The 15,053-nt window shown below is 35.9% G+C and overlaps 1 protein-coding gene across 1 annotated transcript in view; it reads left to right on the top strand.

Moving 5' to 3' along the window:
- The first annotated feature begins 2,500 nt into the window (after positions 1 to 2,500).
- The window catches only part of LOC120634990 (protein Wnt-1-like), an 88,150-nt gene continuing 75,597 nt past the window's right edge, over positions 2,501 to 15,053 (top strand). The window contains exon 1 of the mRNA XM_039905926.1: positions 2,501 to 2,554. Within this exon, the coding sequence (XP_039761860.1) occupies positions 2,541 to 2,554 (14 nt within the window). The 5' untranslated portion in view covers positions 2,501 to 2,540. The remainder of the gene's footprint in view (positions 2,555 to 15,053) is intronic.

Below are 15,053 nucleotides of genomic sequence, written 5' to 3'. Positions count from 1 at the left end.
AAATATAACTTTGCATATTTTTTTTCTCTTTCAATAATATAGTTTTGAATATATTTTTCATCTATAGATTTTTTTCACAACCAATTTTGTAAGTTCAAACACTATAGGTGCGCTTAAAATTATTGGTTTTATGCATGATCTAAGGTTGGCTGGAAGAGGATGCTAAGCTTTAAATTCCCGTTTCTTCGTTGTTCTTCTATCCAATAGAGTTAAGAAACCGATTAAAAATAAACCAAACAAAAATGTGTTAAACCATTTTTTCAATATGATACTCAAACTGAATGTAGGTAGGTGTCTGTAATGACACTAAGAAGAATGTTATCGCTGTATTCTTATTGCAATTCCCAATGGAAGTCTCAGATAGGTCCGGTTAAACAAGTAAATATATCAACGTTTACCTTATCTTCAACTTAATGCAAATCTGTAGTTACCACTTTAATAAAAGTCATACAGAAAACTATTGAAATATCGCCTCTGCTCCAAAGTATTAAGGTCTGTGGTATTCCAGAAATATGTTAACTAAGATTAAATTATTATTTATGAGATCACTTGACCACTTAAGTATCGGATTTTACTGATTTCCTCAATAAATAAAATTATTTAAACTCCACGCTCACTGTCCCCTTTAATCTTCCTTCGATCAAGTAATCGACTTCAATGTGATAATATTTTTGCATAAACCCTCTTTTTGTGGACTAAGCTTACAATTGATAGCTAGTCTGTGGATATAGCAGATATTTTTATATATATGGTCGTTTTTTTCTTTTTTACTCGTTGGTAGCCTTAGCTTAAAATATTTTACAGAAAGAAGAGTGATTTAAAAAAGGGTATATATACTTAAACCATACCCCTAATCGATTTCTTCGCGATATCGCACCGGAACGCTAAATCGCTTAGCTTCACGTCTTTGTCGGTAGGGTGGTAACTAGCCATGGCCGCAGCCTCCAGACCAGACCAGAGAATTCTTTTATTCAGAAAATATCCATTCCCAAATTGACCCTGCCGGCATCGAACCCGGAACCTCCAGCTTATAACTACGGCGTACACCGCTGCGCAAGGGAGGTCGTCAAAAATGTAATTGAGACAAGCGAGGATTGCATAGTCTACTCTTTTGATATTTTTACTTAATATATTTTCATGATGCCCTTGGATCTTCATAGCTTTTGCTTCTCCGCCGCAATCTTGGATAAATGGCGCCAAAAGAAGCTTTTAAACAATATAGGCTTACGCATTTCACGTCAAAAATAGTCATGTAATAAATAAAATAAAATAGGCAGTTTATGTACTAATTTTCTTTGGCATACTCACAGTAACCTTAAATCTATGACGCTGTGACGCAGACGCCTGTGCCAGCAAATCGAATAAAAAAAAAGTTGGATGGCAAAATAATTTTTTGATTAAGTTAAGTATATTGTTATTAATTTTCTATGATTTATGTGACCATATTTTTTTTTAATAAATAAGAAACAGGTTAACAGGCTTTGTATTTTACGAGTAGGTATCATATATGATCGATGCATTAGATGTGTCTAACTATCTTACATACTTATATCTATTTATAAAGCCCGTTAAAGTCATATTTTTTGCATTTGATAGCTTTTTGCTCAATAGGTAATTGTATTAGGTACAGATTAGTTACAATCACGCTACGTGCCTTGGGATAACGAATTAATAGCGCAGATAGGCGATGCGATGCGGTGGATCAAAGTATAATATAAGTTGTTCGCGGACGTCTTTGCGAGGAAACACTTAAAATATACTTTTCATAAATACAATCATTATTATGTTTTCATTGTTTCTTCAACCTTAGTTACCTATGACATCTTCTCAATATTCTATTATGATTGTAACCTCTTTAATTTTAGTAACGATAATTTGATAGTATAAAAAATATTCGTTTTAAACACACATTAACTTACACATTACAATGATAAAAGGCACGCAGGAGCAGCTTTTGTTTAGACTGTTTAATATAATAATATCGGACATGTCTTTTTTCAAAAAAGCTTAGCTCTTGGTAAGGGCTTTGAAGGATGAACTAGTGCAGTGTATTGCATTTACACGCCCTCCAGTTCGACCCTTCCCCTTACGGCGAATCCTATGGAATACTTACAAACGACTTAAAGCAAGCCAGTCTGGTTTTGTATTTCAAACCGCGCGGGCCGCAGGCGCGTTGGTAAAATACGTCAGGCTAAAAGTCTTTCGAATCTCATAAAAGAATACCATTCTTTTTTTAAAAATTATATCTTGCTATCCAATTTGACAAGCGCCTTTTATTTTTTTGCACGTAAACAAAACTTTTGGAAAAGTTTGTTTTAAAGTTTTTTTTTATTTTTCAATATTGTTCTGTGTTATGTTTTTGTTCAGTTCTGTGGTTTGAATTCTTTTTTCGAAATGATTTTCATATTTTGGTTATTGTTTTATTCGGTGTTGTGAAGTGGTATTTTGGAGATTTTTTATGCTTTTTTTGGAACTTTTAAAGCACAATGAAGCTTTTTTGGAAAGTTTTGTGCACTCTACTGCTCCTGGTAGAGGCCGTCATGGGTAACTGGTGGTAAGTAAACAATTTATACACGTTAGTACTTAAATATGTATTATGTATTTATTTACTTTATTTTCCAAGTGTACGTGTTTAAAATATGCCTCCGTTATAATTTACAGTTATATTTACAGTAGAAAAGGTTTTTTATTGCATTACTTGTCTGTTGGCAGCGTTATAGATTTCCTGTTTTTCCGCGGAACTTAAATAATTTCACTTTATTTAAAATATTATTCCGTCTGTCAATGCAGGTTGGTTTATCAGTGTGTTAAAATTTTATTCAAATATCTTTTGCTAGTTATTCGATATTGAGTAAAATCCAGAATTTATAGTATTTTTTTTTTCAAATTTGAATCTTTAGTACTGTTTAGGTAATGAAACTACCTACTGCTTAACTCTTGAACTGGGAGGTTTCCAAAAGTACTTATAACGTATCTATTGTAAAAATCCCGTAAAAAAACTTAGAAGGGTATTTTGTTGGTATCATCAACCATCAACATGGTTATCATCAGTTTTTTAACGTGCTTGCTTGCTTACTTGCTTGGCCAAAGCCAAGCCACTTATAGATGGTCTTAACCGCGCTTTTGGGATTTAACGATTTATTATGATATGATTTTTCCTTTTTTTGTCCCGATCTGGGAATCGAACCCGGGAGCTCGTGATATGTAATTGAACATGATCACCACTAGACTAACGATGCATTTCGACGAGGTAGTTCTAATAATGTAATATTATAATATAGCGACCTATTTTATTTTTTCTAGTTAAAGTTGCTCATGTGACATAAGCAAGTTGAGCGGCTCCTTAAAAATTCTATTAATATAAATAGTTTTAGGGCTCCTCAATAAAAAAAAAACTAACATAGTAATATATCACACAAGGCCAGACTAAGCAAATTACATCATTATCATCATCAACCGATATCTTCTACTAGACAGGAGTATTTTGTATGGATTTCTAAACTCGCGGTCTCGTGGCTATTTTTTCCATTCACTTCCTGAGACTCGTTTTATGTTTGTTGTTTTGCATTTTGCGCTACGGGATTCACAAGGTAGATATTTCTCTTTATTACCCGCTAAATAAATATGAGAGATACTTTGTATGATGATCATTTATGGTCGAAAGGTCTGGTAGGTCAGAAATCATCGCCTTTATACAGAGCAACATTTTGCAATGCCAGAAATACCCTAAAAATTACATTTGCCAGTAATAACACCGGCACAAGACAACAATGCTGCTTTGCGGCAGAAATAAGCATTGCGGTAGTAGTTCTACGGACGAGCTCTGTAACAAAAAGCTCTATCACTACATTTCGCCTGGTGTCCCGACTTCAGGCGTGTCTATTTACCGACAAAGACGCGCCGCCAAACAATTAAAAGTTCCGGTAGAATATCGCGTAGAAACCGATTAGGAGTTTGGGTTTTGATATAACTGCCACATACAGGTTACTCCTAGATGAGATTGCAGTCAAAAGCTAATTTGTAATGGAAAGAAGGCCCACTATGGTTGCACTGGCAACCATGCAAATACTGGCAATCAGCATTGCTCGCAGAGTTCGGTCTTCAAGCACTGTCAGTGCAAATGGCTAAATTATGATTCATCATATTCATCGTGCCAACTAATGGTCATCCACTGCAGGCACGGTCTTGTGTCGCGTGCGCTTACTGCGACTCGTTTAATGCCTACGAGTCCAGTAGTCTAAGCTATGTTTCGTTAAACATATTCATCATGCCAACTAATGGTTGCTTAATGCAGGACCTTTTGTTGGAAGTTCCTAATTCCACGGTCGTGTGTTGCGTGCGCTCAGCGGCTTCCTGCGACTCGTTTGATGCCTTCCAGTCTATTAGTCTAAGCCATGTTTCGTTAAACATATTCATCATGCCAACTAATGGTCGCCCAATGCAGGAACTTTTGTTGGAAGTTCCAAATTCCAAGGTCTTGTGTCGCTTGCGCTCAGCTGCTTCCTGCTACTCGTTTGATGCCTCCCATTCTAGTCGTCTAAGCTATGTTTCGTTAAACACACATAATATAGAAACAATAACAATATTTAGGTTTAACATAACCTCAAAATTTTATATTATTGTTACTTAATGATCAAGTGATCGGCATGTTTGGAAACGGCCAAAGAAATTTGGGATTTGGTACTCGGTTCGGGCAAAATTATTTGGTTTTCGGAAAATGAATTCTCAGTACGAGACTTGTCCTTCCCACAGAGAGCATAAAAGCCGTCAGACCCATATACTTAGTATTATCACTATCATGTGATAATAATCGTTTAAACGGGCCAATCAGCATTGGAGCTGAGTAGACGGTTTAAGCGTTCAATTCCTCTCTCTTATGAGGACTTATGAGGAGTTTCACACACACACAGCACAGCTAACATGGGCAGGGAACATATTTCTCCACGGGGAAAGGACAAAAGGTTAATCTTCTCCGATACTTTCAGAATGGGAAAGTAAATTTTATCCCTTGTCAGGGGTTATATAGGGGATTATTTATGTATTAAATTTTTATCCCCTATCTATGCTAGTCGTGTAGTGGAACATTCATAGGCTGAGGATGTTGATGATGATGGCTTATTATATAAACTAGCTACAAAATATGAAATATAACGTAGCATAGTAAAATAAGAACAACTACGTCACATTTCCGCTCTACAATTTATAAAATTTCAACGCAATGAAGTGAAGCTTCATGAAGTAGAACTACTAGAGATTTCAAGGCAAAAATAGCTAGCTACTTTTTGGGTTATCTATAAATATCTAGTGGCTTTAATGTAAATAACAAATTGTTTACGTAGACCGTGTTTGTTTGCTTTTGGTGTAAAAACAAAACACAATTTATCGCTTGCACAACCAATGCAACTTTCAGGGTAGAGTTGGGGTACAGAGAACATAAATAATATACATTAATGACAATTTAAAAAAGGCTTTGGCATCGTCCTTTCTTGTGCTATAGCTTTCAAATAAATTTAAAATAGTATCAGGTAATATAAAAGTGTATTTAAAAAAAACCGTATAAAAAAGGACCATGTAGGACTTTGGAAAAATAGTAACTTTTTTTAAATATATAGAATAGCGCGCGGCTCCTGTTAAATTTGGTAAGTGATAATTAAAGATCGTAAGAGATTTTTGACGACTTGCCTGGTGCAGTGGTGAGCGCTGTGGTTCAGGCGGTCTCGGGTTCTAAAACCGGCAGGATTAATTTGGGAATTTATTATTTCTGAATTTTCTCTAGTCTGGTCTTGTGGGAGGCTTTGGCCGTGGCTTGTTACCACCCTACCAAGAAAGAGCGGCACGCTGAGCGATTTAGCGTTCCAGTACGGTATCGCGCAAAAACCGTCTAGGGTTAAATATGACTACCATACCCCTAACCGGTTAACCCGTTAGAATCTAAGACTACATCATAACTTACCAGCAGGTGAAATTGTAATCAAGGGCTAACTTGTAGTGGATTAAAAAAATCATGCAGCCTAAAGTGGAGTGCGCTCGCCTAGAAAATGTTTGTTCACAATTGAAGGGAAGGGACTTGGGACGCGGTGAAGAAAACGGGATATTAGCGATGCGTTTTAGAAGCGAGGAAGCAAAGCGCTTTGTATGTGTCCATAGGGTATATGCGCCCTTAAGTATACGTAAGGCTGCATATCTTTACGCCTCGTTGTTCAATAGTGAAAACAATATAAAATAAAACAATTTAAACACTATGGTAGCACCTCATCCTAAAGTCAAAAGCCCTAACATACGAGTATCTAATAACCTACTGTTCTCATTTACTGTGATGAGCATCATCGGTGATAAGTACACAGCAAAACAGTACACAGCTGAAGGAGAGGTCTCTCACGCTGGGCTGACGGGACGTTTGGCAGTAGTGAGGTAGGAAATGAGTGAGATACCTCTCTCACTCATTTCCTACCTAACCTACCTAACCTAACCTAACTTTCGATAATAATTATAGGTATTTAATATACCCACCAACATTGGAGGGTTAAATTACTAACTCAGGATTAGTAATTGTAGAGTCGTATTAGAACTGATTAGTATGAGTCCAATAGTTTGGTCCAATTATATTACGGGACCGATATTACCAGCGTAAGTTAAAGAAATCCCAGGTTAAATAGGAATTCTGTTTTTATTTTCATTGGCGCAACACAATATAGAATTAAAATTTTAAACATTACGTAATTTTGACCCAGCTTTTGTCACATACAAAGAACAAAGTAATTACCAAACAGTAGTCGTGTCATGTAACATGTTGCCTATGATGACACTGATTGTTTAATATTATACTCACCTACTTAGCTTCAGCTAATCTAAGAAGCGATGCTTATGAAAGCGAAAGCAGATAAGACTTGAAGTAGGTAGGCAGTTTGCGTAAACTTAACACGGTGAGTAAATCAGTAAAATAATTAAAAAAACAACGCTTCCTGCGGTGTGCATGTATAAACATAGAATATAGAGAGATACCAGACCTCTAGACGTCGCTTCACACGCTTCTGAGAATATTATAGCGAATTCTGAGATATGAACAAACACTCCTTCTTTCACCGTAATTAGAGTCACACCTCCGTAATTTTATTTCCTCCGCAATTAGAGGAGCATGCGGGGAGCGAGTTCGGTCCCCTCACAAAGGCCGAAGTATCAGCGATTACTAAGCTTTTTTTGATTTTTTTATGTTTTAATGAAAAACTAATTGCCTGCTTACGAACACGTTAACTGTCATTAACATGAACATCTCCAGTCTGTTCTGAGTGATGAAGAACTCGCTGCTTATACTAGTGGAATCTGTGATACATTCTACGGTCAACATCGGGTCTTCCCAGCTAGTTCAGTTACATTCTCCGTAGCTAGTCCAAGGCGCACGCTCAAAGGGATGTCATTTCTGTTCGGTTTACACAAGCTTGCATTGTTTAAAACAATTCTTGTCTAAACACTAAGGTTAACTTTCAAACTCTCCAAATAGTCACGTCCTGTTGATTTATACTAACACATTTCATATTGCGCAGTTTCTCTTGATTTTCATAGCCTTTTAGGAGGAATGTTAATCATAGAACGAGTTTTCTTGAATGAAATTCATTGCTAGAAGTCTCCTTACAATATATTTGAGCATATCGTAGTATTGAAAAGTCTTCGCATTTGTTGGTCCTCCGAGCTGGCCATATCCAATGTATGAAAACATTATCTGTTAAAAAGCAATTAGATAGGAAAAAATAATTATCGTAAGTAATTTAAGATAAAAACAAAACCCCGTTAAAATTAAATAAATAATCTTTTATGTATGTCCAACTTAACAACTATTAAATTTTTCCCAATTTTTTCTCAATATTGTTTGTGTCTGCCACTAATACTAAGATTGCTTGGCAGAGATCGCTACTTAAAAGTAGTTTGAAGTATTTTCGTTTTTTTTTATTGTTTGAAGTAAAAATAAAAAGCATAAATATAATATAATATTTTTTTTCAAATTTAGTCCAAATTGGTTCAAACTTTGTATAGATTAAGGTGCACGAACGTATATACAAAAGTATGCATACGATTTTATTATGGAAAAGATTAAAATAGCGAAGTTGTGTAACAATATTTCTAGGTTCATGTTCCTCAAGAAAACAGGATATTGTGAAAAACACTGACCCATTTAATGGGATTTCCTACTTATAAATGAAGTTAAAAATTTCTAAAAAAATATTTCATGCATTAACGTCAATTAGTAGACAATCTTCCTTATTACGTTGATGTGCAATAAAATTTTGGCATCTATGCGTTGCATATTGTAGCCAAATCGTCAGCTTAATTATTAATGTACCACTGCTGTGTACGGATGACTGATCGGAATAAGGAATAAGATAGAGATAACTCTTATTTTTCATCATTCTCTCTAATTGTACTACTGCTCGGTTCCTGCCCCCCTCTCGCAGAGGAGAGGAATATAGGATTCTTTCTAATCCATGATAATATGATAATCTAATTGCTATACTACAATAATAATATAAGCCAATTACTATAATAACGAAGCAGTTTGGCTCTGATTATTAACAGGTCCTGGACAGATGCTTGACGAGGCACGGCGGAAGAGAAAAAGTTTGATTAACTGCAAACTTCTGGTGTATAACCAGCTCAATCGATAGATTTGTGGTGTGTGCAAGTAAGCCATACTACCTACCATTTATTTGTCAAACTTCCATGTGCATTCAAAAAATGGAATGGTGTGGGTGCAAGATCCCAATGTCACATATATATCAGAAACTTGGTCTCTGACCTGATAAGAAAGCGATTTATTCAGCGGCGTTTGACAAAGCTATGCTCGAAGAATATCTACGGATCAAATCGGAAAGAACTGCAGAAGCACCAGAATTATCGACAATGCTCAAAGAGTTTCGAGCTCTTGTGGCAATCTGGTCATTGAGGTACATCCGCATCAAAAATGCTGCTCACTGACAGCGTGTGGTGGAGACCACGTCAAACAAGTCCCAGGTAGCCTAAACAGAGGTGTCACAAGACCGTGTAATTTGGAACTCCCTAAAAAATACTTATGTCTAGCAGTGGAAGTCCATTGTTGATAATATGATGACGATGAGCTATCCGTTCATCCATTTGTCAACCACCTTTGATGTCCGACGATTTCCGCGCGCAGTAAAATTATTTATGCTCGCCTGTACTAGCACAAAATAGCTTTCCCCTTTTGTTACTATTTTGTAAACAACGCAACTTGAAAGTAAGTTTAAAAATAAGGTGCAACATGTGGGCGGTTTGACGATTAAAATCGCAGTTGGTTTTTTGTAATTGCTTTACGGTCAGGACTTAGCGACTATTTAAAAGACCGAAATATCGAACTTTAAAAGATTACTAAGTTTTCGATATTTTTGTTAGAAGTATTTTCTTTTTTAATTTGGTAGGAAGTTCTATTTCTTTCGTTTATTTTATTTACTTTGGTAAAGCAGGTATTTGAGAAAAGGTGCTAAATTATCCTTACTGGAAAAAAGGCGTAACAAGCAACTATTTCCAAATTGAAAAACAGATTTAAACGCCACCCGGGAAAGTTAAAAACAAATATTTCGGGAAATAATGTTATATTTTTGCAAGAGCAAACTTCCGAGGTTTTGTCAAGTTCACCAATTATAAAAAAAGTAAATTTAAAAAATCTCGTGTATAACAATTTCCGCAGTAGTATAACCTAATAATTCTGAAACCTTTGTCACAATTCCTTAGCGGATGAAGTGAGCTATGCTTAGAATGAACAGAACCCCAGAAGGATCAGAGTTACTGCTAAGAATCAGCGAGTTAGAAACCTAAAATGGCAATGGGCGGGGCACATAGCTCGGAGGACCGTTGGACTTCGTGGGCCAAATGTGCTATAGTGGTCACCCTAAAGCTTAAACAGCAGCACTAATAGACCCCCCACCAGGTGGGCGGACGCGGAACAAGTCCATGTGTGAAAATTTCTACGAAGTTCCTATTTTCATCGCTTTTTGTTAAGCGCAAGCTTTGCTCTAAAGCTATAGAGAGATGGATTATGACTTCGCATTGGTCATAGAAACCTTGTTGTCCACTAATCTGCCAACCTTCTGCAAACCGTAACGACTTTAGCTCCAACTGAATGTTGTACCCCGCTCGGCGTATATATCAATCAGGTGACTGACGTTTTGCGCATTTCCCTCTAGTTAGATTACGTAAATAATTGGAGCTAATTTCCGTAAATCGTACTTCTTATTGCATATCTAGCTTAAAGCCCGTTACAGAAATGATTTGTTTTTTTAAGTACAGCGGTCATACGGGCAAGTGGGTTTCCGAATGTGAATACCATTGCCTCTGCAAAACCAGAGAGGCTAGTTTTCAGAAGTTTAACTTCTGCCGTGTATGAATTAATTGCACAAGAATTGTTTTGCTTATTTTAGCAAATCAAACTGACAACTATTCTCACGATAATGAAATGATCCTCGGCAGGGCTAGCATGGGCGGGAGATAAAAAATATATCCCCCGATTATATCCCCTGACTAGGGATATACTTAACGTGCCCACCTGCTAAATCACTGGGACATAGAATAGGAGAAGTTTACCACCGTTTATAAATACACATATATTATTTGGATATTATTTCCAACTGTGCACCAGTGCTCTGTGAGTTGATAAAGCTGTGGGAGAACATAAATTTATATCCTTTCCCCGGGGACATAATTGTCTCCTGCCCATTCTAGCCGTGCAGTTGATCAGTAAAACATTTTATTTTACTGATCAACAGAGGCAAGGGCTAGCGAATGTTTATTATAAGTAAATTTGTCATAAAGGAGAACTAGAAAATAAGATTTAAAAGGGTTAAAAAAAACGTTTCTCAGTGTAAGACGATACCTACGAACGTTGTAGGTATTTGGTTTAAAATAAATGAACTGTTAAATAAAACGCGTCATGCTCTCGCGCAAGGCACTTTGATCTCGGTTGAGTTACTCTTTGAGTGGTGGTTTTAATTATTTATTATTATAAAAGCATTATGTCGTTGTGACCTAAAATATTGTCTAATTAGTGAGTTAGGAAAACGAGATACGAAAAGTTCGTTAATATGTAAAGTTCTTTGTATTCCATGAATTATATTCCATATTCCACCTATAAAGTGCGAAATGCGAAACAAATAATTGGTGCTGAACCATATTATAGAATAATGAATGATGTGTCAAATGAAGTGTGATATGCGCCCGCGCAGCGCCCTTTGATCTCGACCAAGCTACTTATTCTCCGAGCGGTGTTTTCCAATTACGGGAAATTGTGTCGTTGTTTCCTAAAATATTATCCTAATTAACGTGCAAGTTTTGCGATATGTCACTGTTAGAGGTTCGTATGAATTGTTCTATTAAATTTAGGAAATATGTTGGGTGTTTGGATTTGGACTTAAATTTTATACCTTATGTTAGAGGGTTGTTATATAATGAGCAGGAGCCAATTGTACCAACACGAAACTAGTTTCAAATAAATAACTAAATAAAAATAGTGTAACAATAATAACGACCCGAATACAAGGTAAATATACTTAATTACGTCTTAAGTAGATCCTCGCGTGAAGTTGAATTTGAACTGCAAACTTGTTTATACGAAATGTCGCCATTTCTGAAACACAACATTACTTATTATTTCGTTATTCATTTTATTATACAAACAAAATAATATTCTTCATATTAAACGAAGTAGGAAGGTACGGTATGCTACAAATGCTACTTCTTATAATGTTTGATTTTTAATACTGATAAAATTGATTTGACATGTCTACCAGTTTTGCGTGTCAATCATTTTTTATTTAAATTATCAATATTAAATAGGCTTAAGTTATGACAAACAGTAAAAACTAAATTAAAATACAACAATGAACAATGTTATGAGAGCTTTAATATTGCTGATCTGACAGAGATAGCAATACAAGACCTTGGTGTAATGGTTCTATAACGCCATAATAGGAGGTCCATACAAATATTTGTTCTGCGAGAAAAGGGCAGAACATCCCCTCCAAAAACTTATGACGATTATAATTTTTTTTGATTGGTTCGATATTATATGAAGAAGTTGCAACAATGTTGGAGAGTGATAGCCTAGTGGTGAGGACTTTGGCCTTCGTTTCGACCAAGTTCGATTCGTTGCATGCACTTCCGACTTTTTGCAGTTGTGTTAAAAAAAAATTAAATAACTTGCTTTAACTGTGAAGGAAAACATCTTAGGGTAACTTGCATGCCCGGGAGTTTACCATAATGTTTTTAAAGGCGTGTAAAGTGTACAATACGTGCTTTGCGAGCGTGGTTGACTATGGCCTAAACCCTTCAGTCTTAGAGAAAACCCAAGCCTCGTAGAGGGTCGGTAATTTATGATAATGATAAAACCAATGTTATAGAAAGTTTATGTAAAAGTAGTGCTTACTCTACGAGTCTTCAAAAAACTAGCCCACTGTCCATACGCGGATCAGGCCACTGTACCAACGAGATGGTGTATGTAATTCATGGTTTAAACATTATTTTTTTATGTGACAACTCGCGACCCGCCCCGGCTTCGCACGGGTTTAAATTAGAAAAAAAGTAAAAAAGAGTTAAGTTACGTTACTGCCTTTGACTATAGAATTTCTTAAACAATGTTTGCAGCTGAATTTTCGTAACACAATACGAACAAAATCAGCGACCAAGCTCGAGATTCGGCTCGGTGAATTAATTTCTTCGTTGGTTGTGTATGATTTCTTCTTGATTGGATATTTATTATTTACTATGAAGAGCAAATATAGTAAACATTTCAAGTCTAAGAATACTGTATAGATGTACTATTTATTTGGATAAGAATTCATACTCACTAAGAGAAAATAGCGTCTTAAATAACGCTATTTTTATCCAACTTAAAAATTTTGGTTTTTTAGTATCTAATAAAAATTGACGGACCAAGCAAATGGCCCACCTGACAAATGTATAGTATTTGATAACATTTGTTTATGAAAAATTAACTTAGATTGCGTGGAATCTTAAACGGCTACTATTATTGTGAGTAAATCCTTCCTTAATTAAAAGGAATAAAACATGCTTCTTTCTTTCTTCCAAATAGCAAAAAAAAAAAAACCACACAGCTTTCTATCAAATAACCCTTGATATGTTACATTTTGTTACGTTACGTTTGTAATGTTACGTTTTCTGCATTGTATAAAACTAGTTTTTTATTTGTGACAATGTGGTCGGTGTAGATATTGTGTAATAAAGATGGCTGGTCAAGAACAAAAACATGAAAGCCATACAAAAATTACCTACATTTTTATGCACAAGAGCTTCAAATGCAGTTTTAGTCCACTTATACCTAGCGTAAACCGGAACTTTAATGGCATGAGATATGAAAAAAATATTACGCACTATGTTTTTCGCGGTTATTAAGTAGACGCCCACCGAGCCGCCTCTCGTCCAAAATTCGATTTTAATTAACCGGTTGCAATGCCCTTTGCCAATAATGAACAAGAAGGTTTAACAGCGGGTTATAATTATAATGGAGGTTCCGCAATGATCTCATAAAATTCATAATGTATGAACGGTTTTATTACATCGTTTCGTATTTAACTGTAAACTAGGCTAACATTCATTTGTTATTATATAAAAAAGACGACGAAAAGGTTTGGTTTGTGTAGGTCACCAACATTCTTGGCTCATGAATTTTACATTGAGGGACCGAGAGCGGCTCACATCAGGGATCGGATTTGGGAATTTATAATTTCCGAATTTCCTCTAGTGTGGTCTGGCGCGGGGGCTTCGGCCGTGGCTAGTAACCACCCTACCGACAAAGACGTGCCACCAAGCGATTTCTGGTACGATGCCGCGTAGATTGGGGTGACATACCCCGAACCGGTCAGCCCGCTACCATTTAAGACTGCATTATCACTAACCGGTGTGATTGCAGTCAAGGGCTAAGTTGTAGTGAAATAAAAAAAAAAAAATCATGGAAACTGCTGTAACGTTTAGTTTATTTTGAATTTCAGTTTAAAGATTTTTGAATGAATGAATGAATGAATACACTTTTATTGTACACCAAAGAAAAAAAAGTAGCTACAGAGATATAAATACATATCAAGAGAGTACAATTTGGTGGCCTTATCGCTACATAGCGATTTCTTCCAGGCAACCAATGGTGTAAAAGGGAAAAACATAGAAAAGATATATATATATATATTTCAAGTTTATCTAAATAAGTATCTACCGAAAATATTATTTGAAATGTCTTTAAAATTGTAGGACTTAACAATATAACAAGCCAGTCTATAAAATGTTGAAAATATACGTTTTACTCATCGTCATACTCATTATTATTATTATTATTACTTGCGCGGTGATGTTACTAATAGATTTACAGTGCTAGAGGATCTGAAAATATGTTTTTAGATTTTGAGAGGACATGGTGTTATGGTTCAAAACAACATCAAAACTATCGTCTTGCATAGTGCCGTCCTGTGACCATCAACCTGAGGCGTAGGTTTTAAGCCTCATGTGCCCGTTATTACACCGTCAACCATGCTCAAACCGGAACACAGCAATACAACTTCGTGTAGAAATAAGCATGTCAGTAGAAGAGCCCCGTCGAGCTCTGTCACAAATAGCTCTATTAATAATATACCATAGGACTTATAGAAACAGACCTCTAAGGAAATAACACTGACACGGTGTTGACGTTCGTAGTAAAATAATTCGCTATTCGACACACTCCGTTTGAAGCGAACGTAGCGTGCACCCACATCTGCTGCTCTAGCTGAAATACAAAGAAATAAAAGAAATATGTTTTTAGTTGCAGATTTGCCTTCTTTTAAACTTAATATGTACCGACGTTATCGTCATTCTCATCAAATCAAACAATGGACCCTATCATCATAACAATCATCACTGTTATTTTAATTTTAAAGATTAGATTTTTGATTTTAATGTTAATTATTGTTATTTATTTCTAATAGCGGTGATAGCCCAGTGGGTAGAACTACGAATTCACTTCGAGGGGGCCGAGTTCGAATTCCAGCACGCAACTCTTCTTAGTTACA

Source organism: Pararge aegeria, chromosome 1 (genome assembly GCF_905163445.1).
Source record: "Pararge aegeria chromosome 1, ilParAegt1.1, whole genome shotgun sequence".
In the NCBI taxonomy this organism is placed as follows: Eukaryota; Metazoa; Arthropoda; class Insecta; order Lepidoptera; family Nymphalidae; genus Pararge; species Pararge aegeria.
The sequence above is the reverse complement of the archived record's forward strand: the minus strand, read 5'-3'. Positions and strand labels throughout refer to the sequence as shown.